Genomic DNA, 25,820 nt, shown 5'->3' with positions numbered 1-25,820 from the left:
GGGATTACAGGTGCCTACCACCATGCCTGGCTAATTTTTGTATTTTTAGTAGGGACAGGGTTTCACCATCTTGCTCAGTCTGGTCTCAAACTCCTGACTTCGAGAGAGATCCACCCACCTTGGCTTCTCAAAGTGCTGAGATTACAGGTGTGAGCCATCACACCCGGCCTTTTTTATTGCAATTTGATACGCTATAGTTCTAAGTATTTTTCATTTCCTCCCCTGCGCAGAGCCTCTGCATGACCCACTTTATCCTGAGGACACCTGCAGGCCGGGGCCAGGCACCCATTGCCCCAAAGCCCTGGAGCTGGGTCGGAAGCAGAGCAGAACTCTGGCGCTCATTTACTGCTTTATCCTCCCACAACCGAGTCCACAGCCTCCTGCCTTGGGTCATAGCCCTGGCCTCCCCCACACAACCACAGGTTCTGATCTTCACTGCTTCTCCCAGGACTTCCTGTCTCTCAATGTTTCCCTCTAAAGATCCATCATGGGCTGGGAGTGGTGGCTCACGCCTGTAATCCTAGCACTTTGGGGGGCCGAGGAGGGAGGATCACGAGGCCAGGAAATCGAGATCATCCTGGCCAACATGGTGAAACCCCGTTGCTACTAAAATACAAAAATTAGCCAGGTGTGGTAGTGGGTACCTGTAGTCCCAGCTACTCAGGAGGCTGGGGCAGGAGAAACGCTTCAACCTGGGAGGCAGAGGTTGCAGTGAGGCGAGATCTCGCCACTGCACTCCAGCCTGGCAACAGAGCGAGACTCCATCTAAAAAAAAAAAAAAAAAAAATCCATCATGGCTGGTCCTGCGGGGCAGCCAACAATCCACACTAAGCCGGCATCTTGGCAGGAATGGAATGGGCTCCCTCCTGCGTTTTCTCCTTCACTGGCTTTCCTAATACCTTTCTCTGCCCTTGCAATATCAGACGTTCCAATGATGCATCTAATAGGTTGAAATTAAGGTTATAGATGCAATTTAATTCTAAGGACATGAAGAGAAATTGATGTGGAGAATGAATGTGTGAAAAGGGGAAAAGCAAAATGAGAGAGGGGTTGGACACAGGAGTGAGGCCCAAAATCGACTATTAAAAATAGTATTAACCGGCCAGGCGCAATGGCTTATGCCTGTAATCCCAGCATTTTGGGAGGCTGAGGGGGGCAGATCATAAGGTCAGGAGATCGAGACCATCCTGGCTAACACGGTGAAACCCCATCTCTACAAAAAATACAAAAAATTAGTTGGGCATGGTGCCAGGCGCCTGTAGTCCCAGCTACTTGGGAGGCCGAGGCAGGAGAATAGCATGAACCTGGGAGGCGGAGCTTGCAGTGAGCCTAGATTGCGCCACTGCACTCCAGCCTGGGCGACAGAGCAAGATTCCATCTCAAAGAAAAAAAAATTAAGCTGGCGGGCGCGGTGGCTCATGCCTGTAATCCCAACACTTTGGGAGGCCGAGGCAGGCAGATCATCTGAGGTCAGGAGTTTGAGTCCAGCCTGGCCAACATGGTGAAACCCCTGTCTCTACCAAAAATACAAAAATTAGCCAGGCATGATGGTGTACCCCTGTAATCCCAGCTACTCAGGAGGCTGAGACACAAGAACTGAGCTTGAACCCAGGAGGCAAGAGGTTGCAATGAGCCAAGATGGTGCCACTGCACTCCAGCCTGGGCAACAGAGTGAGACTGTCTCAAAAAAAAAAAAAAAAAGTATTAAGCTGAGGTGGGTGAACTGCTTGAGGCCGGGAGTTTGAGACTAGCCTAGGCAACATAGACTCCTTTTCTCTAAAAAAAAGAAAAAGTAGCCGGGTGCAGTGGTTTGCACTTGTAGTGTGCTGCTCAGGAGGCTGGGGCAGGAGGATCACTTGAGCCCAGGAGTTCCAGCTTGCAGTGAGCTATGATCACACCACTGCACTGCAGCATGGGTGACAGAGCAAGACCCTGTCACCCTGTCTCTGTCTCTGTGTGTGTGTGTTTTTTTTTTTTTTTTTTGAGATGGGGTGTTACTCTGTTGCCCAGGCTGGAGTGCAGTGGTGCAGTCTCAGCTCACTGCAACTTCTGCCTCCCAGGTTCAAGCAATTCTCCTGCCTCAGCCTCCTGAGTAGCTGGGATTACAGGTGCATGCCACCATGCGCGGGTAATTTTTGTATTTTTAGTGGAGACAAGGTTTCACCATGTTGCTCAAGCTGGTCTCGAACTCCTGACCTCAGGTGATCCACCCACCTCGGCCTCCCAAAGCGCTGGGATCACAGGCGTGAGCCACCGCGCTAGGTCTCTATATATAATTAGAGCCACCGCGCCCAGTCTCTCTATATAATTAAGAGCCAGGTGTTTTAAGGAAACTGCCAGCTCAGTGAGGGAGAACTGCTCTTAAACACAGAGGAAAGGACATATATTTTGTCAGCAACCATCTACATACAAATAAATGTGAGGCGTAATTAATATGAAAACAGAGTAGCAACCACAAACCTGGCTTAGCGAATTTTTCATTTGCTGCTGAAATCTACGTCTGTCTCCCGCTCCACCCACCGGCCTCCCGAGTCTGAAAACGACAGTTCCGGTATAAGGCTGCCACCTGGTGGCCAACCTGAAAACTGCATGGCTATGCCTTGCTGTTCCTAACCCAGCGTTGTTTCAAAGAAACACAAAAGAAATACACGGCGAGCCAAATGGATGATTTTAAATTATCTGGTAGCCCTATTGAAAAAGTTAAAAGATATTGGGCACGGTAGCTCACGCCTGTAATCCCAGCACCTTTGAGAGGCTGAGGCGGGCGGATCGCTTGAGCCTAGGAGTTCGAGACCAGTCTGGGCAACATAGATCCTCTTCTCTACAAAAAAAAATTAGCCGGGTGTGGTAAGACCCTGTCTCAAAAAAAAAAAAAATATATATATATATATATATTTTTTTTTATTTAACCCAATATATCAACATATTTCAACATGTAATCAATATTTTCAAATTATTGATATATTTTACATTTTTTCTTATACTGTCTTTCAAACCGAATGTGTAGTTTGCACTTCCATCACCTCTCCACCTGGATGGTACATTTTCATGAGAAATACTCGATTTGCATTTACAACTTGTAAAACTTACAGTTGAAAAGGTAGACTCACACCCAAATTGTCCCAAATATGCTTAAAAGCTTCCACTTGGGTGTTATGTTGACAAGTACAATTAAGCAAAAGGCTCCGAGTTTAGTCAGGGGTCTCACTTGATTTAACCTCAGCTTAAAAACAGATTCCTCCTCAGGCAGGGGTTGCCCCACCCTTGGTCTGCGTTAAACACTGGGCACACGCCTCTCCCCGCCCATCAGGTGATCTGGCTTTCTACTAACAGAAACGTCTGGAGCGGTCGCAAGAGAATCCGGTCTCAGACCAGCCTGCATCTGTACTTAATCTAGTGGCTGCGTGATCAGTCACCCAGATTCCCTCCAGGACTGCAGGCCGACCTCCCCAAGTGTTGCTGTGGCCAGCAGACAGTCCACAGCTGCTGTCCTCCTTGGTAATTTCCTCAGCTGAAGGGCATCATCTTGACCTCGGGTCGTACGTCCTTTCTGGGCAGCCTGCAGCCAGTGATTGGTCAGTGGGGTTTTTAAAGGTCCAGTCTTTTCACCCAAACGTGGGACGGTGTTGCGGCTCCATCTCCCTCTGCTCAACGCTGCTTTTTCCTTCCGCTCCGTATGTTCAGTTTCGCAGGTATTGATCCTGGGGTACCGGTAAACTTCTGTGCCGTCATATTCATCTCAGAGTCTTACTTCCTGAGGGGGCCTCCAGCTATGATCAAATCCCCAGAGCCCATAAGTCCTGAGTGCACGTAAGTGGCCACTCTTCCCACCAGGGGTGAGAGTATCCTGGTGCCGGGAGTGGGTTGCAGAACACGGATGCTGAGGTGGGATTCTGGAGCTGGATTGCTGACTACTGGGCTGGCAGTGACGACCTCTTCATGGTTGGCAGGGGGAGCGCAGATAGCTCGGGCACACGGTAGCAATGGGGTTGTGAAAACGTCCGCTGCTGATGAAATGCAATGGTATTCTGGGGAAGACTATTCACTAGTGGGTTCCCTGAGTCAGGAGTTTGAGATATTAGGGGACAGAATACCTAGGGAACGCAGGGCCAGGAGCAGCGGCTCATGCCTGGAATCCCAGCATTTTGAGAGGCTGAGGTAAGAGTATTGCTTGAGCCCAAGAGCTCAAGACCAGCCTGGGCAATGTACCGAGACCCACGTCCCCGTTAAAAAATCAAAATGAGCCAGGTGCGGTGGTGCTGTAGTCCCTGCTAGTGGGTAGGCTGAGGCAGAAGGATCTCTTGAGCCTGGGAGGTCGAGGCTGCAGTGAGCTGTGATGATGCTGCTGCACTTCAACCTGGGTGACAGAGCAAGACACCCTGTCTCAAAAACCCCAAAACCACAATGAAACTAGGTGGTGGTTGTTAAATACAAAGATGTTGGAAAATGAAAAAAGCTGAGAGTGATTAACAGGCAATTAAAAGCTAAGAGTGAAAGCCTCCTTAGGAGCACGTGAAGGTTTTTATCTCGTGCAGCTGCAAGGTAGAGAAAGCTGAGGACTAGACCAAGGATTTAGTTGTAAGATCAGTCAAGCTCCCAAGAAGGTTAAATCCTCCACCTAGACAGCCTGCTGTGCCAGAGGCAGGGCCCTAGTTCATGAGATGCGGACGTCTGGGTTTATGTGCTCCCAAAACCTCAAATCCCCAGAGCCCATAAGCCCTGAGTGCACGTAAGTGGCCACTCTTCCCACCAGGGGTGAGAGTATCTTCCTCCCCGCAGGAGACGGAGGCTTCCCTCCTGCAGGACATTACCCCCACCATCTTTCTGTCTTCCACTCCTGGCCATGATGGTACCAGGCCTGGTAAGGGAGGAAAAGGACCTTGTACCAAGGGAGCTGCAAAATGGAGCCAAAACGCACTTGCAGGGACTGGGCACACGTGACAGGAACTGGGTGCTGAGAGAGCTGGACCAAGGGGAGAGCTCATAAAGCTGGAAAAAGGTGGGAGTTCTCAGTTCAGGAGTACTCCCCAGGATACAGGACTTAATGCCCTCCTCGGGGCCCTAGGGGATGGGCCACCGTGCTGCCAGATGGCTCCTAGAAGCAGGCAGAAGGCAGAGCACACTAAGTAAAGGAGAGATGCTGCTGCTGCTCTCAGATGGTGGAAAGAGGTGTTAAAAGGCTCAGAGGCGGGCACAGTTGTGTGAATGTACCCTGTGAGGCAGAACACCCACAGGAAGGCCTGGAAGATTCATTCATCTATGGAAGCAGGAATGTGACGGTGCTGGTGAGGGGGCCGGCACAGCTAAGCTCAGGGGGTGCTCCCCTCTAGAAGTCAAGGAGAAGGTAGGAGGTGCTGCTATGGAACAGACTGCTGGGCAGTGAGGGTGCTGGGAGCCTGAGATCATAAGACCAGGTGATGCCAGCAGCTGGGGGCCTGCCCTGTGGCCCTATGGAGATGCCTAAGAGTTGGCCATATGGCAAAACCAATGGTATTGTTCAAACTGTGCAAGCAAAGTCATGATGGGTGACAGGGGGCTAGGTGGCCTCCATGAGAACATCTGGCTTTCTGTGGCACCAGAGGTTTGTCTCGGGCTGCTTTTCCCTTGACCAGAGGCGGGTGCTGCACCTGTGTGCTCCCACAGGGCACCTGGGCTTCCTCTGTTGGAAACTAATTACTCCATTGGATTCACCTGTTCACCTGACCGTCTTCAAGCTTCATGGTGGGTTTCAAGGCGGGAGCTGTGTCTCAGATTAAGCAGCGGGCTTAACTGCCCATGGGGCTTCTCCAAGTGCGAACACCTGGGGACCTTGTTAGCAATGCAGATTCCCAGGCCTCACGCTGGCCTACAGATTCACAAATGGCAGGGACAGGGCCCGGCCGTCAGTGCATTACACCTTCCAGGTGATTCTGATGCATGCTCAAGTGTGAGAATCTGATACAGAGGAGTTCAGCGGCTGCTGGAAGAATGAGTCCCCGGGCTGGAGGGATCAGAGGGATGTATTAAAGCAGAGGGGAGGTTAAGAGAAATGTCACCTCATTTCTGGCCAGTAGTGGGGATTAGCCCAGGGAAGGCAGCACAGCTGTGAAGCTGTGTCACATCTGAGGACTGCTCCCCAGTAGGACTCGGAGCGCTGCCAGAAGGTAGGACAGACAGTGTTAAAGACCTTAGGTTTTACAGTCTGGCAACTCTGGGTCCAAATCCTTTCTCTGCCGTGGACCTGACCCCATCCTAAACTTTCCTGCTTCCCAGCCCCTACGAGGTCTGGGCTGTCCTTAGCTTGGGCAAATCTTTCTTTTTTTTTTTTCCAGAGACAGGGTCTTGCTGTGTTACCCAGGCTGGAGTGCAGTGGTGCTATCATAGCTCACTGCAGCCTCAAACTCCTGGCCTCAAGCAGTCCTCCCATCTCAGCCTCCTGAATAGCTAGAACTAGGGGCACACACCACCGTGGCCAGCTAGTTTTTCTTTTAAACTGTTTTTTGAAGAGATGGGGTCTGGCCATGTTGCCCTGGCTGGACTAGAACTCCTGGCCCCAAGCAAACCTGCCCCAGCCTCCAAAAGTGCTGGGGTTATAGGTGTGGGCCCTGTGCCCAGTCCGCCTGTGTCTTTATATTTAACATGACTCTTGTACATACCATTCTGCCTTGCCTGTGAATCTTGATCCCTTTGACAATTTCTGCCTTTTGACATGGTTGTTTTAGGTCTACCACTTCACTCTCTACTTTGCTTTCCCACTCCCTCCCCTATTTTGGTCCCTCTTCTTTCTTGCCGTCTTTTGTGTTAAAAATAAGTTTCTTGAGATGGAGTCTTGCTCTGTCACCCAGGCTGGAGTGCAGTGGCGCAATCTTGGCTCACTGCAACCTCTGCCTCCTAGGTTCAAGCAATTCTCCTGCCTCAGCCTTCTGAGTAGCTTAAATGACAGGTGCCTGCCACCACTCCCAGCTAATTTTTGTATTTTTAGTAGAGACGGGGTTTCATGTTGGCCAGGCTGGTCTTCAACTCCTGACCTCAAGTGATCTGCCTGCCTCGGCCTCTCAAAGTGCTGGGATTACAGGTGTGAGCCACCGCACCCGGCCTAAAAATACTTGTTTCAGTTTTAATTTACCTACAGCGTTTTGGAGATGCTGTTCGTTTTCTTCAGTGGTTGCTCTAATAGGGTCTTAACTTCTCATATTCTTAGTATTGTACCACTTCATGCACCTTGAAAATTCTTTAACCTCTCTGAACTTCAGTTACTTCATTTATAAGTCAGTTACTTCATTTATAAGACGAGAATGGTGACTTTCTCTCATGGGTTATGTGACTCCCGGATGAGAGAGCTCAAGCCGAGTACACAGCCAAGGGCAGAACAGCAATGCCTGTTGACTGTCATGGCTGATCCTAGTCTGAAGGGGTGGCCTGCCCCTCCACACCTGTGGGCGTTTCTCATTAGGTGGAACGAGAGACTTAAGAAAAGAAATGACACAAAGGATAGAGAAAGAAAAAGTGGGCCCGGGGGACCGGCGCTCAGCATACCGAGGACCCACGCCGGCACCGGTCTCTAAGTTCCTTTAGTATTTATTGATAATTATCTTTACCATCTTAAAGAAAAGGAAGTGGCAGGATAATAGGATCATAGTAGGGAGAAAGTCAGCAGTAAGACATATGAATAAAGATCTCTGTGACATGAATAAGTTTAAGGAAAAGTGCTGTGCCTTGATATGCATATGCAAACATCTCCATAAACCTTTTTAGTGCATAAAGAGCAGCATTGTCCCGCCTTTTGCCCTAAGGTGAAAAGCAAGTCCTGCCTTTCGCCCTAAGGCTGTTTTCTCTTTCTCAGTAAACAGAACATAAAACTGGGTTTTATACCGAGATGTTCCATTGCCCAGGGATGGGCAGGAGACAGATGATTTTCTCTATCTCAACTGCCAACAACCGCTAAGAGGCCTTCTTTCCTCCTGTACTGGTCCTCAGCACAGACCCTTCACGGGTGTCAGGCTGGGGACGATCAGGTCTTTCCCTTCCCACGAGGCCATATTTCAGACCATCACATGGGGAGAAACCTTGGACAATACCTAGCTTTCCTAGGCAGAGGTCCCTGCGACCTTTGGCAGTGTGCGTGTCCCTGGGTACTTGAGATTAAGTGAATGGTGATGACTTTTAACCAGCAAGCTGCCTTCAGGCATTTGTTTAACAAAGCACACCCTGCACAGCCCAAAATCCTTTAAACTTTGAGTCACCCACAGCACATGTCTCTTGCAAGGACAAGGTTGGGGGCAGGGTCACAGATTAAAAGCATCTCAAATACAGAACAAAATGGAGTCTCTTACGTTTACTTCTTTCTATACAGACACAGGAACAGGCTGATCTCTCTTTTTCCCCACACTAGTCCTGTCTCTACTGTTAAGAGTGTGGTTCTGATCGTCAGCACTGGGCCTCCTGAGACCACATGGAGCCACCACTGAGGATCCCCAGCCACAGACCCACTGCAGGGGGTCATGTGTCCATCACCCATTCTGCTAAATGGCTGCCCCTCAGGGATGCCACCAGGGCACCTCTCAGCTGCCCTTTCCTTGCCCACACCTGACCATCCTGTGCCCCCTCTTCAGGCTGCTCCTGGGCTGGCAGAGCCAAACCAGCGGACCCAGCCAGGCCCATCACAGAAGCCTGGCTTGATTTCCACCACTGCAGTCCTCCCTATGCCCTTCACATTCCTGGACTCTGTCCAAGCCTCCATCTGCTGCCCATTCTTCTCACTCGCAGTGATGGCTTTAGCAATCTGCAGGGACATAGGCCTCCAGGGATGCTGTTTTCTTGCACTCAGCATCAGACCCACAGAGTGGAAGTGCCAGCCCTCCTGGGGGCAGCCTGTGCAACCACCCCTAGTGAGTTTTTGGGAATCTGGTTCTAGGCTTTTCTTGGAGGGTTTTTTTTGGGGGGGGGGAGACAGAGTCTCACGTTGTCCCCAAGGCTGGTGTGGAGTGGTAGGAACATGGTTCTTGACCTCCTGGGCTCAGGCAATCCTCCCACCCCAGACTCCTGAGGAGCTGGAACTACAGGCAAGCGCCATTATGCTAAGCTTATTTTTTGCAGAGACAAATTTCGCTATGTTGCCCAGGCTGGTCTCAAATCCATCAAGTGATCCACCTGCCTGCTGCCTCCCAAAGTGCTGGGGTTACCGGTGTAAGCCGCTGCACCTGGATAATTCTTGTGTTTTCAGTAGAGATAGGGTTTTACCATGTTGGCCAGGCTTGATTCCAGGGTTTGGAAGTGGGAGTGAATAATGCTTGGAAATCTGGATGGGCTGGACACAGGTGAACCAGGGCAGCCCCGCAAGACACTGGAAACTGCTCTAGAAACACAGGAGGAATCCGAGTGACCTGGATCCTCACACACTATGGCTTCCAACTGCCAACTATCAGCACCAGATAGAAGGAAGCACTTGTTGGCCAGGTGCAGTGGCTCACACCTATAACCTCAGCACTCTGGGTGGCCGAGGCGGGTGGATCAGTAGGTCAGGAGTTCAAGACCAGCCTGGCCAAGATGGTGAACCCCCCCCCTCTACTAAAAATACAAAAATTAGCTGGGCCTGGTGGCGGGTTCCTGTAATCCTAGCTACTCGGAAGGCTGAGGCAGGAGAATCACTTGAACCCAGGGGACCAAGGTTGCAGTGAGCCAAGATTGTACCATTGCACCTCAGCCTGGGAGTGAGACTCGGGTCTCAAAAAAAAAAAAAAAAACAAAACTTGTTTCCTGCTTGAAGGGGTGTTACTGAAAGCAACTGAAGTGGTCACCTTGAGCTGGCAGAACTCCATCTCTTAGCTTCTCTTCTGAAGTGGGCGTTTCTACTCCTGGGCAACTTTACCCAAATTCTCTTCCTGATTAGTATCAAGCTCACCTACTTTTGTGTGTGTGTGTTTTGTTTTTTCTTGACAGTCTTGCTTTGCTGCCCGGGCTGGAGTGCAGTGGTGTGATCTGGGCTCACTGCAAGCTCTGCCTCCCAGGTTCAAGCGATTCTCTTGCCTCAGCCTCCCAAGTAGCTGGGATTACAGTAGTAGGTCCTGACCACCACTCCTGGCTTTTTTTTTTTTTTTTTTTTTTTAATAGTAGAGATGGGGTTTTGCCATGTTAGGCTGGTCTCGAACTCCTGACCTCAGGTGATCCACCCACCTCGGCCTCCCAGAGTGCTGGGATATAGGCGTGAGCCACTGGGCTTGGCCACGCTCCACCTACTTTTTAAAATGCAGATGATGCTGTTCTCAAGATAGTTCTTGTGAGAGCTGGTTGTTTGAAAGTGTGTGGTACCCCCTCACCCTGCTCCTAATTTTCTCACACGATGTACCTGCTCCCCCCTCACCTTCCGCCGTAATTGTCAGTTTCCCGAGGCTTCCCCAGAAGCTGAGTAGAGGTCAGTCTGCAGAACCATGAGCCAATTAAATTTAGTTTCTTGGCCTGGTGTGGTGGCTCTCATCTATAACCCCAGAACTTTGGGAGGCCGAGGCAGGCGTAACACCTGAGGTCAGGAATTCGAGACCAGCCTGGCCAACATGGTGAAACCCCGTATCTACTAAAAATACAAAACTTAGCTGGGCATGGTGGTGGGTGCTTGTAATCTCAGCTACTCAGGAAGTTGAGGCAGGAGAATCACTTGAAACCGGGAGGTCGAGGTTGCAGTAAGCCAAAATCATGCCACTGCACTCCGGCCTGGGTGACAGAGTGAGACTCCATCTTAAAAAACAAAAACAAACACAAAAAACTCTTTCCTTTATAAATTACTCAGCCTCAGGTATTTATAGCAATGCATGAACAGCTTAATGTATGTAGACAGCCATTTTATAGGGTAATTAAGAGACCTTGCTTATGTTGTGCTGTGTTAGTGGAGGTCAATTATCTGTGTCCATTTTAATGGGTTTATGGTGTTTTAGGATAAATGTATATTTAAGGACTAAGGTATGCATACAAATTTTTCCACTGAATTAATGGCGATTATATTCTCCCTTAAGAGAATTCATCCTACGAGGGTTTTTATGTACAAATTACCCTTTTAAAGCAGGAGAATGTAGGTGAAAAATACATCAGACTGCACAGCACAAAGTTTTCTTAAATGTTTTTATGTTTTGTTTTTGAGATGGGATTCTCACTCTGTTATGCAGGCTGGAGTGCAGTGGCGCAATGTCTGCCTCCTGGGCTCAAGTGATCCTCCCACCTCAGCCTCTTGAGTAGCTGTGAGTACAGGCATGTGCCACCACATCTGGCTAATTTTTGTGTTTTATGTAAAGATGGTGGTCTCGCTATGTTGCCCAGGCTGGTCTCAAGCTCCTGGGTTCCAGCAATCTACCTGCCTTGGCCTCCCAAAGTGCTGGGATTACAGGTGTCAGCCACTGTGTCATTATTAAATGTTTAATAACTGGAGACATATCTAGAAATGTAAATATATACAAATATACATATTGTCTTGGGTGTGACTGGCTGGGGCTAGTATCACAAGCAATAAAGGTATTCACCAAGACAGTCGTGGGGAAAGGCAGATTTATTAGAGGGAGAATATGGCCTGGGCATGGTGGCTCATACCTGTAATCCCAGCACTTCAGAAGGTGGAGGCAGGCAGATTGCTTGACCTCAGGAATTCGAGACTAGCCTGGGCAACATGGCAAAATCCTCCTCTACCAAAAATTTAAAAATGAGCCAGGAGTGGTGCCTCGTGCCTACAGTCCCAGTTACTTGGGAAGCGACGGTGGGTATCACTTGAACCTGTGAGGCAGAGGTTGCAGTGAGGCGAGATGGTACCACTGCACTCCAGTCTGGGTGACAGAGCCAGACCCTTTCTCAAAAGTAGGAAGACATGTTGCAAGGGTACAATGGGCAGCAGAGAAGGGGCTGCTTGCAAAGAGGCAGGGGCTTGAGGGAAGTCTTACAGGGTCATGCTGGAGGAGGCCGCGTGTGGAACGAATGTGATGTTGTGTCTACAGGTTGTCTGATTAGCCTTCTCTTGGAATACTTGCTCTCCCTCACCTGGGACCCCTTCCCTGTTGTTGCTGGCATAGCTTACCAGGACTCCACGTTCCCCCTCTAACTGAACAATGCCAAAGCTTTGGCACTGGGGTGGCAGTTTCATTTGTAGCTACTTCCTGCTGGACTGAGGCGTAGAATTGACCCTACCTATGCCTGTTGGTCTGTCAGGAGACCCTGTGGGTCACTGTCCCGGGTTGTGAGGCCTAGGATGTTGGCTCTTGGTGGAGAAAGCAACTTGTTGGAGAAGGGGAGCCTATCAAGGTGAAAGTGACGTCCAGCTGCATCCAGGGTAGACTTGTAAAGGTAGCTGGCATCACTGGGGAGACCGATATTCCATCTGCAGCATCATTTGAAGGTGAAACTGTTGAATTAGCCCTGGTGCGGTTTGGGATCACCTGGCTTAAGAGGTCCGGAGCAGCGTGGCTGCTGTCTTCCCGGGAGAATTTAGTGTGAGAAAGGGGGGCTCTGAGTTCCCCAAAATGTGTGTAGGTTTGCCCTGGTTGAGCTTCCACTGCCAATGGCACTACATGTAGGGATTGTGAACTTTTGGCTAGAAAGGATAGGAGAGGCCTTCCTCCCTTCCCAGCAAGGTAGCCAAAACTGTTTACCCCTTGGCCTCCAGGCTACACAAAGGAGTGGCGCTAGCCAGTGGCATGAATTGTCAGAGGGATACTAGAATTTGTCCCCTGGAAGACTGAAAAGAAAAGCAAAACTCTAAACTTTTACTGAATTCAAGGCATCTCTCCACCGGGACCTTCTGATCCATTAGGGAGTAGACCTGGCTAGGGACCTTCAGCTGTCTCCAGGCTTGGGCACTGTCCACTGAGAGGCTGGAATTGGAGAAGAAAGGGACACAGGAAGGGAGGACTCCCAAAGCAGTCCCCGAGCACTTCCCATACGGGCCACCAAAATGTCGCGGGTACAACTGGCTACGGCTGGTGTGGCAGGCGGTAAAGGAATTTACTAAGACAGTCATGGGGGAGAAAAAAGGCAGATTTATTAGAGGGAAAGCACGAAGACAAGTTGCTAAGGGTACAACGGGCAGCACAGCAGAGGAGGGGAAGTCTTGGGTTGTGCAGGAATGACATGCTGCTGGGCGACATGGGAATGAGGTATTTGGGAACATCCAGCAGGTTATCTGTCATGAGCTATCTCTTGGAATAATTGTTCTCCCGCACAGGAGACCCCTTCCTCGTCGCTTACTTTCCATATACGTGTGGAGTCTTTATCTGAAAACTGAGCGAATAGAGTACAGTATTTTGTACTGATTTTTTATCTTCTAAATATTGACTAGAAAATATGTCAATGTAGGCCGGGCGCGGTGGCTCAACCCTGTAATCCCAGCACTTTGTGAGGCCGAGACGGGCGGATCACGAGGTCAAGAGTTTGAGACCATCCTGGCTAACACGGTGAAACCCCATCTCTACTAAAAAAATACAAAAAAAAAAACCAGCCGGGCGAGGTGGCTGGCACCTGTAGTCCCAGCTACTTGGGAGGCTGAGGCAGGAGAATGGCGTGAACCCAGAAGGCGGAGCTTGCAGTGAGCTGAGATCCGGCCACTGCACTCCAGCCCAGGCAACAGAGCAAGACTCCGTCTCAAAAAAAAAAAAAAAAGAAAATATGTCAGTGTAGAAGTCACCATTATAGCTCTACTCTATTTAAAACCTAAAGGTCCTTATCCCAGAAGTAAACACTGCTCCAAGTCCTTCTGAAGCCCCCTTGCAAAAATTATGAGGGAGAAAATCATGACAATGAAACAGATCTAACCTAAGCAACTCTAGCTTGCTCCTAACCTCCAAGCTGCCCTTGGTCATTCCTGCACAGGGGCTGAACTAGCTTTGGAAGGAATTTATTTATTTTTATTTATTTATTTTTGAGACAGAGTCTCGCTCTGTTGCCCACGCTGGAGTGCAGTGGTGGGATCTTGGCTTACTGCAAGCTCCACCTCCTGGGTTCACACCATTCTCCTGCCTCAGCCTCCCAGGTAGCTGGGACTACAGGCACCTGCCACCACGCCCGGCTAATTTTTTTGTATTTTTAGTAGAGATGGGGTTTCACTGTGTTAGCCAGGATGGTCTCAATCTCCTGACCTCGTGATCCACCTGCCTCGGCCTCCCAAAGTGCTGGAATTACAGGTGTGAGCCACCTCGCCCAACCTGCAATTTATAGTTTAACTTTGGAACAAAGACAACACTCCTTTTGCAAAACAAACCTCTGCTTGCCTGGGGACCAGACAGCCTTTGTAAAATTAACAAATTAGCCATGAGATTAGAAATTATGGTTTTAGCAGTCTTGTAGCCAGAGGCCACAAGATCGCAAATCTCCCCATAACATCACTATTGTAAAATCTAAGATTGGTGCTCACGGTATCTTTCAGACCCTGCATTCTGATGCACCAGCTAGTGCCACCCAGAATGGTAATCTGGTCATGTCATTCAACCAGTTCTGTGATCCCACCCAGGAACAGAAGATGGCAAGAGCCCACTTTGATCTCTTCTTTATTTTTTTGAGATGGAGTTTCACTCATATTGCCCAGCCTGGAGTTCAGTGGCATGATCCTGGCTCACTGCAACCTCCGCCTCCTGGGTTCAAGCGATTCTCCTGCCTCAGCCTCCTGAGTAGCTGGGATGACAGGTGCAAGCCACCAAGCCTTGGCTAATTTTTGTGTTTTTAGTGGAGACAGGGTTTCACCATGTTGGTCAGGCTGGTCTAGAGCTTCTGACCTCAGGTGATCCACCCGCCTTGGCCTCCCAAAGTGCTGGGATTACAGGCTTGAGCCACCACACCCACTGACCCCTTATTTCATCTCTAGATCCAACCAGTCAGCACTCCCCAGTCCCTGACCCCTTACCTGCCAAATTATCCTGAAAAAAACCTGAGTCTCCAAATTTTCAGGGAGACCAATTTGAGTAATAAAACTCCGGTCTTGGTCAGCCAGTTCTGCATGAATTAAACTTTCTCTATTACAATTGCCCTGTCTTGATAAATGGGCTGTATCTGGGCTGTGGGCAAGGAGAACGTGTCAGGCAGTTACACTTCCTGGTTTTTGTCTAAGTTTATAACATACTTCCATATGTATATAAATACATATTCTATAAAAAAAGTCATACATAATATCTTGTAACATTCTTCCACATTTTCAAAATTAGAAAATTAGAATTTTCTACAGAGGAGACTACATAATGAACATCCATACACTCTTCGTCTCCATTTGCCAGTTGTATGTTGTCATATCTTCCTTCCTCCCTCTCATTTCTCCCCCTGTGTCTGCATATACACGTGTATGTGTCCCTTGATAATCCACAAGGAATTGGTTCCAGGACCACCTGCAGATACCAAAATCCAGAAGCTAAAGTGTCCCTGATAGAAAATGGCACAGTATTTGTGACCTAAGCACATCCTCTTGTCCTTAAATCATCCCTAGTCCTTATAATACCTAATACAATGTAAATATTATATAGTCATTATATTATTCAGGGAATAATGACAAAAGCTCTGTGCATGTTCAATACAGATGCAACCAACAATGTTTTTCTTTGTTCCCTGAATATTCAATCCAAGGTTGGCTGAATCCTCAGATGCAGAATCCATGGATACAGAAAGCCAACTGTCTGTGTGTGTGTAGACACATTTTTGGCAACTTGTTTTTAAAACTCTATCAAACATTTTTCCAAGTCAACACAATTAGTCTATTTTCACTCTAACAAGCTCTATGGTATCTACCATATGCAAGGAACCATATGGTATTCAAATATTCCGCGTATGACCTCGTGGCAAGGATCAAGAAGGAGCCTCAAGTGCTCCAAGTCAGACCCACCTCCCCAGGCTTCCACATTTCTATTAGCAGGAGTGAAGAAGGGCCCAGAACTCTGGGTGTTCTTGGCAAGATGCCTACCTTTCCCTCCTCCCAAGACTCCAGCTTCTCTACCATTTTCTGAGACTATCGGGTCTGATCTCATTAAAGCTTTTGTCCTTATTTGCTCACTTACAAGAGGCTCAGGATTTCTGGGTCACCCCCTGCCTGATGCCACTCTAAACTCCCTCCACTTATATCCCTTTGTGATTCCATCTTCTGCTTTTCCCCAACTTCTAGAGATCTTCCTCTGTGCCCTCTGGAACTTACCACAGGTTACAAGCAGAATTCCCCATATCTTTTTTTTTTTTTTTTTTTTTTTGAGGTGGAGTCTTGGGCTGGGTGCGGTGGCTCACGCCTGCAATCCCAGCACTCAGGGAGGCGGAGGTGGGTGGATCACGAGGTCAGGAGTTAGAGACCAGACTGAACAACATGGTGAAACCCCGTCTCTACTAAAAACACAAAAATTAGCCGGACGTGGTGATGTGTGCCTGTAGTCCCGGCTACTTGAGAGGCTGAGGCAGAGGAATCGCTTGAACCCAGGAGGCGGAGGTTGCAGTGAGCCGAGATTGCACCACTGTACTCCGGCCAGGGTGACAGAGCAAGACTATCTTTAAAAAAAAAAAAAAAAGTATGTTTATTGTATGCAACATGATGTTTACAAATGTATACATTGTAGAATGACTAAATCAGACTAATTTACATATGTATTACATGTATTTTTCTGGTGTGAATATTTAAAGTCTACTCTCAGTGATTTTTCAAAAATACATTACAGTCAGGCACAGTGATACAACCTGTAGTCCCAGCTACTTGGGAGGCTGAGGTGGGAGAACTGTTTGAGCCCAGGAGTTTGAGACCAGCCTGGGCAACGTAGTCAGACCGCATCTTTTAATAGATGTCTTAAATTTATTCCTCCTATTGAACTGAAATTGTATATCTTTTCACTAACATCTCTTATCCCCTCCCACACTCCTAACCCCTGGCAATCACTATTCTGTTCTCTGCTTCTATGAGTTCAACTTTTTAAGATTCTACATATAAGTGAGATCATGTAGTATTTGTCTTTCTATGCCAGGCTTATTTCACTTAGCATAAAGTCCTCCAGGGTTCATCTATGTTGCAAATAAGCTTCCTTCTTTATTTTTTGAGACAGGGTCTTGCTTCATCACTCAGGCTGGAGTGTAATGGTGCAGTCTTGGCTTGCTGCAACTTTGTATCCAAAGCTCAAATGATCTTGCTGCCTCAGTCTCCCAAGTAGCTAGGACTACAGGCATGTGCCACTGTGCCTGGCTAATTTTTTTTGTTTTTTTCTTTTTTTTGGAGAAAGGGTTTCGTCATGTTGGCCACGCTGGTCTCCAACTCCTGGACTTCAGCAATCTACCTGACTCAGCCTTCCAAAGTGCTGGGGTTATTGGCATGAGCCACTGCGCCTGGCTAGAGTTTCCTTTTTTAAAGCTCAGTAGTATTCCAATGTGTATGTAGACCACGTCGTCTTTATCCATTCATCCACTGATAGATACTTAGGTTGATTTCATACCTTGGCTATTGTGAATAATGCTGCAATGAGCATGGGAGTGCAGATGTCTCTCTGACACACTAATTTCCTTTGGATACATACCCAGTAGTGAAATTGCTGGATAACATGGTAGTTCTATTTAAGTTATTGAGGAGCTTCCATGCTATTTTCCATAATGGCTGTACTAATTTACATTCTCATCAACTTTGTGAGAGTTCTTTTCTCCACATTATCACACACACTTTTTTTTTTTTTTTTTTTTTTGAGACGGAGTCTTGCTCTTTCGCCCGGGCTGGAGTGCAGTGGCCGGATCTCAGCTCACTGCAAGCTCCGCCTCCCGGGTTTTACGCCATTCTCCTGCCTCAGCCTTCAGAGTAGCTGGGACTACAGGCGCCCGCCACCTCGCCCAGCTAGTTTTTTGTATTTTTAGTAGAGACGGGGTTTCACCGTGTTAGCCAGGATGGTCTCGATCTCCTGACCTCGTGATCCGCCCGTCTCGGCCTCCCAAAGTGCTGGGATTACAGGCTTGAGCCACCGCGCCCGGCCCACTTTTTTTTTTTTTTTGACACCAAGTTTTGCTCTTGTTGTCCTAGCTGGAGAGCAATGCCGTGATCTTGGCTCACTGCAACCTCCGTCTCCCAGCTTCAAGCGATTCTCCTGCCTCAGCTTCCTGAGAGCTGGGATTACAGGAGGTGCAGGGCACCACGCCCGGCTAATTTTTTATATTTTTAGTAGAAACGGGGTTTCACGATGTTAGGCTGGTCTCAAACTTCTGACCTCAGGTGATCCACCTGCCTCGGCCTCCCAAACTACTGGGATTATAGGCGTGAGCCACTGCACCTGGCCCACAAACACTTTTATTCATCGTTTTGCTAACAGCCATTCTAACAAGGTGTGAGATGATACCTCATTGTAATTTTAATCTGCATTTCCCTGATAATTCGTGACACTGAGCATTTTTTCATATATCTGTTATGCACATGTATGTCTTTTTGAGAAGTGTCTATTTAGGTCCTTTGCTCTTTACTTGGATTATTTGTTTTCTTGCTATTGAGTTGTCTGAGTTCCCTGTATTTTAGATATCCCTTATCAGACTACGATTTGCAAATAATTCTCCCCATTCTCCAAAGGCTATCTTTTCACTCTGTTGTTTCCTTTACTGTGCAGGAGCTTTTTAGTTGGATGTAATCTCATTTGTCTGTTGTTGATTTTGTTGCCTGTGCTTTTGAAGTCAGATAAAAATAAAAAAAATTCGTTGACCAGATCAATGTCACGGATCCCTGCTTTCTTCTAGTAGTTATACAGTTTCAGGTCTTACATTTAAGTCTTTGGTTTATTTTTCTGTATTTCATTATTTTATATGTGAATGTTCAGCATTTATTGAAGAGATTGTCCTTTGCCCATTATGTATTCTTGGCACCTTTGTCAAAAATCAGTTGACTGTAAATGCATGGATTTATTTCTGGGAACTCTATTCTGTTTTGTTGGTCTATGTGTCTGTTTTGATACTAATATGCTGTTTCGTTACTATACCTTTGTAGTGTAGTTTGAATTCAGGTAGTGATATGGTTTGGATTTGTGTCCCCACCCAAATGTCATGTGGAATTGGAGGAGGGGCCTGGTGGGAGGTGACTGGATCATGGGGGTGGATTTCTCCCTTGCTGCTCTCCTGATAGTGAGTTCTCATGAGATCTAACGGTGTACAAATGTGTGGCACTTTCCCCCTTTGCTAGCATGCTGTCTGGTCACCATGTGAAGAAGCTGCTTGTTTCCCCCTTTGCCTTCCATAATGATGGTAAATTTCCTGAGGCTTCCCAGTCAAGCTTCTTGTTAAGCTTGTGGAACTGTGAGTCAATTACACCTTTTTTTCATAAATTGCCCAGTCTCAGGTAGTTCTTTATAGCAGTGTGAGAATGTACTAATGCAGGTAGTATGAAGCCTCAAGCTTTCTTTTTGTTCCAGACTGCTTTGAGTATTTGGGGTCTTTTGTGGTTACATACAAGTTTTAGGATTGCTTTTCTATCTCTGTGGAAAATATAATTGGAATTTTGAAAGGCATTGCATTGAACCTGTAGATTGCTTTGGCTAGTGTGAACATTTTAACAATACTCCTCCAATCCACAAACACAAGACAGTTTTCCATTTAATTGTATGTTCAGTTTCTTTTATCAATGTCTTACAGTTTTTGGTGTACCAGTCTTTCATCTCCTTGGTTAAATTCATTCCTAGGTTCATTCATTAACTTTTTGTAGCTGTTGTAAATGGGATTGTCTTACTGATTTCTTGTATAGATAGGTCATTGTTTCACAAAACACTACTGATTTTTGTATGTTGATTTTTGTATCCTGCAACTTCATTAGTCCTAAAAGTTTTCTGGTGGACTCTGTTTTCTATATGAGATCATAGCATCTGCAAACATGGACAGTTTACCTTCTTTCTTTCCCATTTGGAAGCCTCATTTCTTTCTCTTGCCGAACTGTTCTGGCTAGGACTTCCAATACTATGTTGAGTAGAAATAGTGAGAGTGAACATTCTTATCTTGTTCATGATAGTAGATGAAAAGTTTTCCCTTTTTCTTTTCTTTTTTCTTTTCTTTTTTTTTTTTTTTTGAGACAGAGTCTCACCCTGTTGCCCAGGCTGGAGTGCAGTGTTGTAATCTCGGCTCACTGCAACCTCTGCCTCCCAGGTTCAAGCAATTCTCCTGCCTCAGCCTCCCGAGTAGCTGGAATTACAGGGCTGTACCACCACACCCAGCTAATTTTTGTATTTTTAGTGGACACAGGGTTTTGCCATGTTGGCCAGGCTGGTCTCAAACTCCTAACCTCAAGTGGTTGGCCTGCCTCGGCCTCCCAAGGGACTGGGATTACAGGTGTGAACCACTGCGCCTAGCCAGATAAAAAGCTTTGAACTTTTCACTATTAAGTATGTTAGCTGTGGGCCGGGCGCGGTGGCTCAAGCCTGTAATCCCAGCACTTTGGGAGGCCGAGACGGGCGGATCACGAGGTCAGGAGATCGAGACCATCCTGGCTAACACGGTGAAACCCCGTCTCTACTAAAAAATACAAAAAAAAAAAAAAAAAAACTAGCTGGGCGAGGTGGCGGGCGCCTGTAGTCCCAGCTACTCGGGAGGCTGAGGCAGGAGAATGGCGTAAACCCGGGAGGCGGAGCTTGCAGTGAGCTGAGATCCGGCCACTGCACTCCAGCCTGGGCGACAGAGCGAGACTCCGTCTCAAAAAAAAAAAAAAAAGTATGTTAGCTGTGAGCTTGTCATATATGGCCTGCCTTGTGCTGCGGTACATTCCTTCTGTACCTATTTTGAGAGTTTTTATTAGGAAAAGATGTTGAGTTTTGTCAAATGCTTTTTCTGCATCTATTAAGGTGATGAGAACAGATTTTATCCTTCATACTATGAATATGGTAGATAACATTTATAGACTTGTGTATGTTGAAACATCCTCACATTCCCTGGGATAGATCCCACTTGATCATAGTGAACTGTCTTTCAATGTGCTGTTGTATTTGGTTTGCTGGTATTTTGTAGAGGGTTTTTGCATCTATGTTCATCAGGTATATTGGCCTGTAATTTTTTTTTCTTGCAGTGCCCTTGTCTGGCTTTGGTATCAAGGTAATGCTGGCTTCATAAAATAAGTTTGAAGGTGCTCCCTATTTTCCAATTTTTTTGGATGAGTTTGAGTAGAACTGGTATTAGTTCTTTAAGTGTTAAGTAGAACTCAGTAATGGCACCATTAAGTCCTGTGCTTTTCTTTGATGGACTTTTTTTTTTTTTTTTGAGACAGAGTCTGCCTCTGTTGCCTGGGCTGGAGTGCAGTGGCCGGATCTCAGCTCACTGCAAGCTCCGCCTTCCGGGTTTAAGCCACTCTCCTGCCTCAGCCTCCTGAGTAGCTGGGACTACAGGCGCCCGCCACGTCGTCCGGCTAGTTTTTTGTATTTTTTTTAGTAGAGACGGGGTTTCAACGTGTTAGCCAGGATGGTCTCGATCTCCTGACCTCGTGATCCGCCCATCTCGGCCTCTCAAAGTGCTGGGATTACAGGCTGGAACCACCACGCCCGGCCAGATGGACTTTTCTTTAATTGAGCCTCTTACTGGGTTTGTTGTTTATGTTGTTTTTGAAATGGAGTCTCATTCTGTCACCTAGGCTGGAGTGCAATGGCACAATCTTGGCTCGCTGCAACCTCTGCCTCCCAGGTTCAAGTGATTCTCCCCGCCTAAGCCTCCGAAGCAGCTGGGATTACAGGTGCCCGTAACCATGCCCCGCTAATTTTTGTATTTTTGGTAGAGACAGGCTTTCATCATGTTGGCCAGGCTGGTCTCAAACTCCTGAACTCAGGTAATCCGCCTGCCTCAGCCTCTCAAAGTGCTAGGATTACAGGCATGAGCCACTGTGTCTAGCCTTCCCCATCCCCCTGCCCCCAAGTCTCACTCTACTGTCCAGGCTGGAGTGCGGTGGCGCAATCTCAGCTCACTGCAACCTCTGCCTCCTGGCTTCAAGCAACTCTCCTGCCTCAGCCTCTCGAGTAGTGAGGATTATAGGCACGTGCCACCACGGCTGGCTAATTTTTGTATTTTTAGTAGTGATGGGGTTTCACCATGTTGCCCAGGCCGGTCTCGAACCCGTGACCTCAAGTGATCCACCTCGGTCTCCCAAAGCACTGGAATTGCAGGTGTGAGTCACCATGCCCAGCCCATTATTGGTTTTTCTGTTTCTTCATGATTCAGTGTTGCTAGTTTGTATGTGTTCAGGGATTTATCCATTTCTTCTAGGGTCTCTAATTTGTTGATGTATAATTATGCATGGTATTCTTACCCTTTGTATTTCTGTGGTATCAGTTGTAACACTTCCTCTTTCACTTCTGATTTTGAGTCATCTTTTTTCTTACTCCACCTAAAAGTTTCCCAATTTTATCTTAAACAATTCTTAAGGTTTTTTCCTGCTGTCTTTCTCTAAGAGATGAATGAATAAATCGATGAAAAATTTATTTCTGTTCTGATACTTTCTTCTAACTTTGGGCTTTGTTCTTTCTCTAGTTCTCTGAGGTGTAATATTATTTGCTCTCTTTTGATATAGGCATTTATTGCTATAAACATCTCTTAGAATTGCTTTTAGTGAATCCCATAATTTTTTTTTTTTTTTTTTTTTTTTTTTTTGAGATGCAGTCTCCCTCTGTGGCCCAGGCTGGAGTGCAGTAGTGCGATCTCAGCTCACTGCACAAATCCCATACATTTTGGTATGTTGTGTTTGTTTTCATTTGTCTCAAGATGTTTTTAAATTTCTTCTCTGATCTATTGATTAGGAGCATGTTGTTTAATTACCACATATTTGTGTATTTTTCAAAATTCTTCGTTATTGATTTCTAATTTTATACCATTGTGGTAGGAAAAAAATACTTGATATAATTACAATCTTCTTCAATTTAAGATTTGTTTTGTGGCCTAATGTACATCCTATCCTAGAGAAGTTCCTTGTATGCTTGAGAAGAATGTGCATGCTGCTGCTTTTGGATGGAAATTTTATGTATGTCTGTTAGGTTCATTTGGTTTAAGCTGTAGTTTACATCTCCTTACTGATTCTGTCTGGATGATCTCTCTGTTGCTGAAAGTGGGGTATTGAAGTCTCATATTGATATTATATTACAGTCTATCTCTCCCTTCAGATCTATTATTTGCTGTACATATTTACGTGCTCAGATGTTGAATGTATATAAATTTAGAGGTATATTTTCTTGATAAATTGACACCTTTATCTTATAATGACTTCTGTGTCACAATTTTTGACTTAAAATCTAGTTTATCTAAGTATAGCTACCCCTACTCCTTCGGTTTCCATTTCCATGGAATATTTTTTCCATCCTTTCAGTTTCAGGATATATTTGACCTTAAAGGTGAAGTGAGTTTTATAGGCAACATATAAATGGGTCTTTAAAAAATTTTACTCAGCCACTCTTTTTTTTTTTTTTTTTTTGAGACGGAGTCTCGCTCTGTCACCCAAGCTGGAGTGCAGTGGCCGGATCTCAGCTCACTGCAAGCTCCGCCTCCTGGGTTTTACGCCATTCTCCTGCCTCAGCCTCCCGAGTAGCTGGGACTACAGGCGCCCGCCACCTCGCCCGGCTAGTTTTTTGTATTTTTAGTAGAGACGGGGTTTCACCGTGTTAGCCAGGATGGTCTCGATCTCCTGACCTCGTGATCCGCCCGTCTCGGCCTCCCAAAGTGCTGGGATTACAGGCTTGAGCCACCGCGCCCGGCCTACTCAGCCACTCTTAACCAAGGAATTTAATCCATTTATATGGATAATCCACCGTTTATATATAATTTGTTGTTGTTATTTTTTGAGACAGAGTCTTGCTCTGTTGCCCAGGCTGGAGTGCAGTGGTGCGATCTCTGCTCACTGCAAGCTCTGCCCCCCGGGTTCGTGCCATTCTCCTGCCTCAGCTTCCCGAGTAGCTGGGACTACAGGCGCCCGCCACCACGTCCGGCTAATTTTTTTGTATTTTTAGTGGAAATGGGTTTCACCGTGTTAGCCAGGAGGGTCTCGATCTCCTGACCTCATGATCCATCCACCTCGGCCTCCCAAAGTGCTGTGATGACAGGTGTGAGCCACTGTGCCCAGCCTAATCCATTTATATTTAAGATAATTACTGATAGCCAAGGACCCACTACTGCCATGTGGTTAACTGTTTCTTTCCTAGATGCTTCATTCCTTTCTTTCTCTTTTGCTGTCTTATAATTAGGTGATTTTCTTTTGTGATATGCTTTGATTTCTTTTTTAAAATCTTTTGTGTATCTACTACAGATTTTTGCTTTGTGGTTAGCATGAGGCTTACAGAAAATATAGTTATCACAGCCTATTTTAGGTAGATAACAACTTTTTTTTTTTTTTTTTTTGGAGATGGAGTCTTGCTCTGTTGCCCAGGCTGGAGTGCAGTGGCCGGATCTCAGCTCACTGCAAGCTCCGCCTTCCGGGTTCCCGCCATTCTCCTGCCTCAGCCTCTGGAGTAGCTGGGACTACAGGCGCCCGCCACCTCGCCCGGCTAGATTTTTGTATTTTTTTAGTAGAGACGGGGTTTCACCGTGTTAGCCAGGATGGTCTTGATCTCCTGACCTCGTGATCCGCCCGTTTCGGCCTCCCAAAGTGCTCGGATTACAGGCTTGCGCCACCGCGCCCGGCCTAGATAACAACTTTGATTATAAACCAAACTACATGTTTACCCCTTCCCACATTTTATGTTTTTAATATCACAATTTACATCTTTTTATAATGTGTATCCCTTAAAATTTTATAGCTATTATTTGTTGATTTTTTTTTTTTTGAGACAAAGTTTCATTCTGTCACCCATGCTGAAGTACAGTGGCATGATCATGGCTTACTGCATCCTCAACCTCCTGGGCTCAAGGGATTCTCTCACTTCAGGCTCCCAAGTAGCTGAGACTACAGGCTCACACCACATCAGGCTAAATTTTTGTATTTTTCTAGAGATGGGGGTTTCACTCTATTTCTCAGACTGGTCTTGAACTCTTGGGCTCACGTGATCCTGCCGTGGCCTCCCAAAGTGTTGGGATTAGAGGCGTGAAGCACCCCCACTCTGGCCCTATTATTTAAGTTACCTTCCTGCCCTTTTGTCTCTTTCCTTCTTGAACTTCTTTTTGTTTATTTTATTTATTTTTTTTTTTTGAGACGGAGTCTCGCTCTGTCGCCCAGGCTGGAGTGCAGTGGCCGGATCTCAGCTCACTGCAAGCTCCGCCTCCCGGGTTTAAGCCATTCTCCTGCCTCAGCCTCCCAAGTAGCTGGGGCTACAGGCGCCGCCACCTCGCCCGGCTAGTTTTTTTGTATTTTTTAGTAGAGACGGGGTTTCACCGTGTTAGCCAGGATGGTCTCGATCTCCTGACCTCGTGATCCGCCCGTCTCGGCCTCCCAAAGTGCTGGGATTACAGGCTTGAGCCACCGCGCCCGGCCTCCTTCTTGAACTTCTGAGACTCAAACATTTGTTCTTTTGATGCTATTCCATAAATCCTAAGTCTTTTCTTTTTTTTGTATTTTGTTGAGACGGAGTCTTGCTCTGTCGCCCAGGCTGGAGTGCAGTGGCCAGATCTCGGCTCACTGCAAGCTCCGCCTCCCGGGTTTATGCCATTCTCCTGCCTCAGCCTCCCGAGTAGCTGGGACTACAGGCGCCGCCACCTCACCCGGCTAGTTTTTTTGTATTTTTAGTAGAGACGGGGTTTCACTGTGTTAGCCAGGATGGTCTCGATCTCCTGACCTCGTGATCCGCCCGTCTCGGCCTCCAAAGTGCTGGGATTACAGGCTTGAGCCACCGCGCCCGGCCTCCTTCTTGAACTTCTGAGACTCAAACATTTGTTCTTTTGATGCTATTCCATAATCCTAAGTCTTTTCTTTTTTTGTATTTTGTTGAGACGGAGTCTTGCTCTGTCGCCCAGGCTGG

At 47.0% G+C, this 25,820-nt stretch overlaps 1 protein-coding gene across 1 annotated transcript in view; it reads right to left on the bottom strand.

Annotated features, from left to right (window-relative positions):
- Nucleotides 1–12,775: 12,775 nt before the first annotated feature.
- ZFP1 (ZFP1 zinc finger protein) overlaps nucleotides 12,776–25,820 on the bottom strand; it is a 44,306-nt gene continuing 31,261 nt past the window's right edge. The window contains exons 6-7 of the mRNA XM_033219033.1: nucleotides 14,846–14,996; nucleotides 12,776–13,230 (exon numbers count right to left, since the gene is read on the bottom strand). Coding sequence (XP_033074924.1) covers nucleotides 13,129–13,230; nucleotides 14,846–14,996 — 253 coding nt within the window. The 3' untranslated portion in view covers nucleotides 12,776–13,128. The remainder of the gene's footprint in view (nucleotides 13,231–14,845; nucleotides 14,997–25,820) is intronic.

This window comes from Trachypithecus francoisi, unplaced genomic scaffold, assembly GCF_009764315.1.
Source record: "Trachypithecus francoisi isolate TF-2019V2 unplaced genomic scaffold, Tfra_2.0 Lachesis_group10, whole genome shotgun sequence".
Lineage (NCBI taxonomy): Eukaryota > Metazoa > Chordata > Mammalia > Primates > Cercopithecidae > Trachypithecus > Trachypithecus francoisi.
This window is presented reverse-complemented; position numbering and strand designations above follow the sequence as displayed.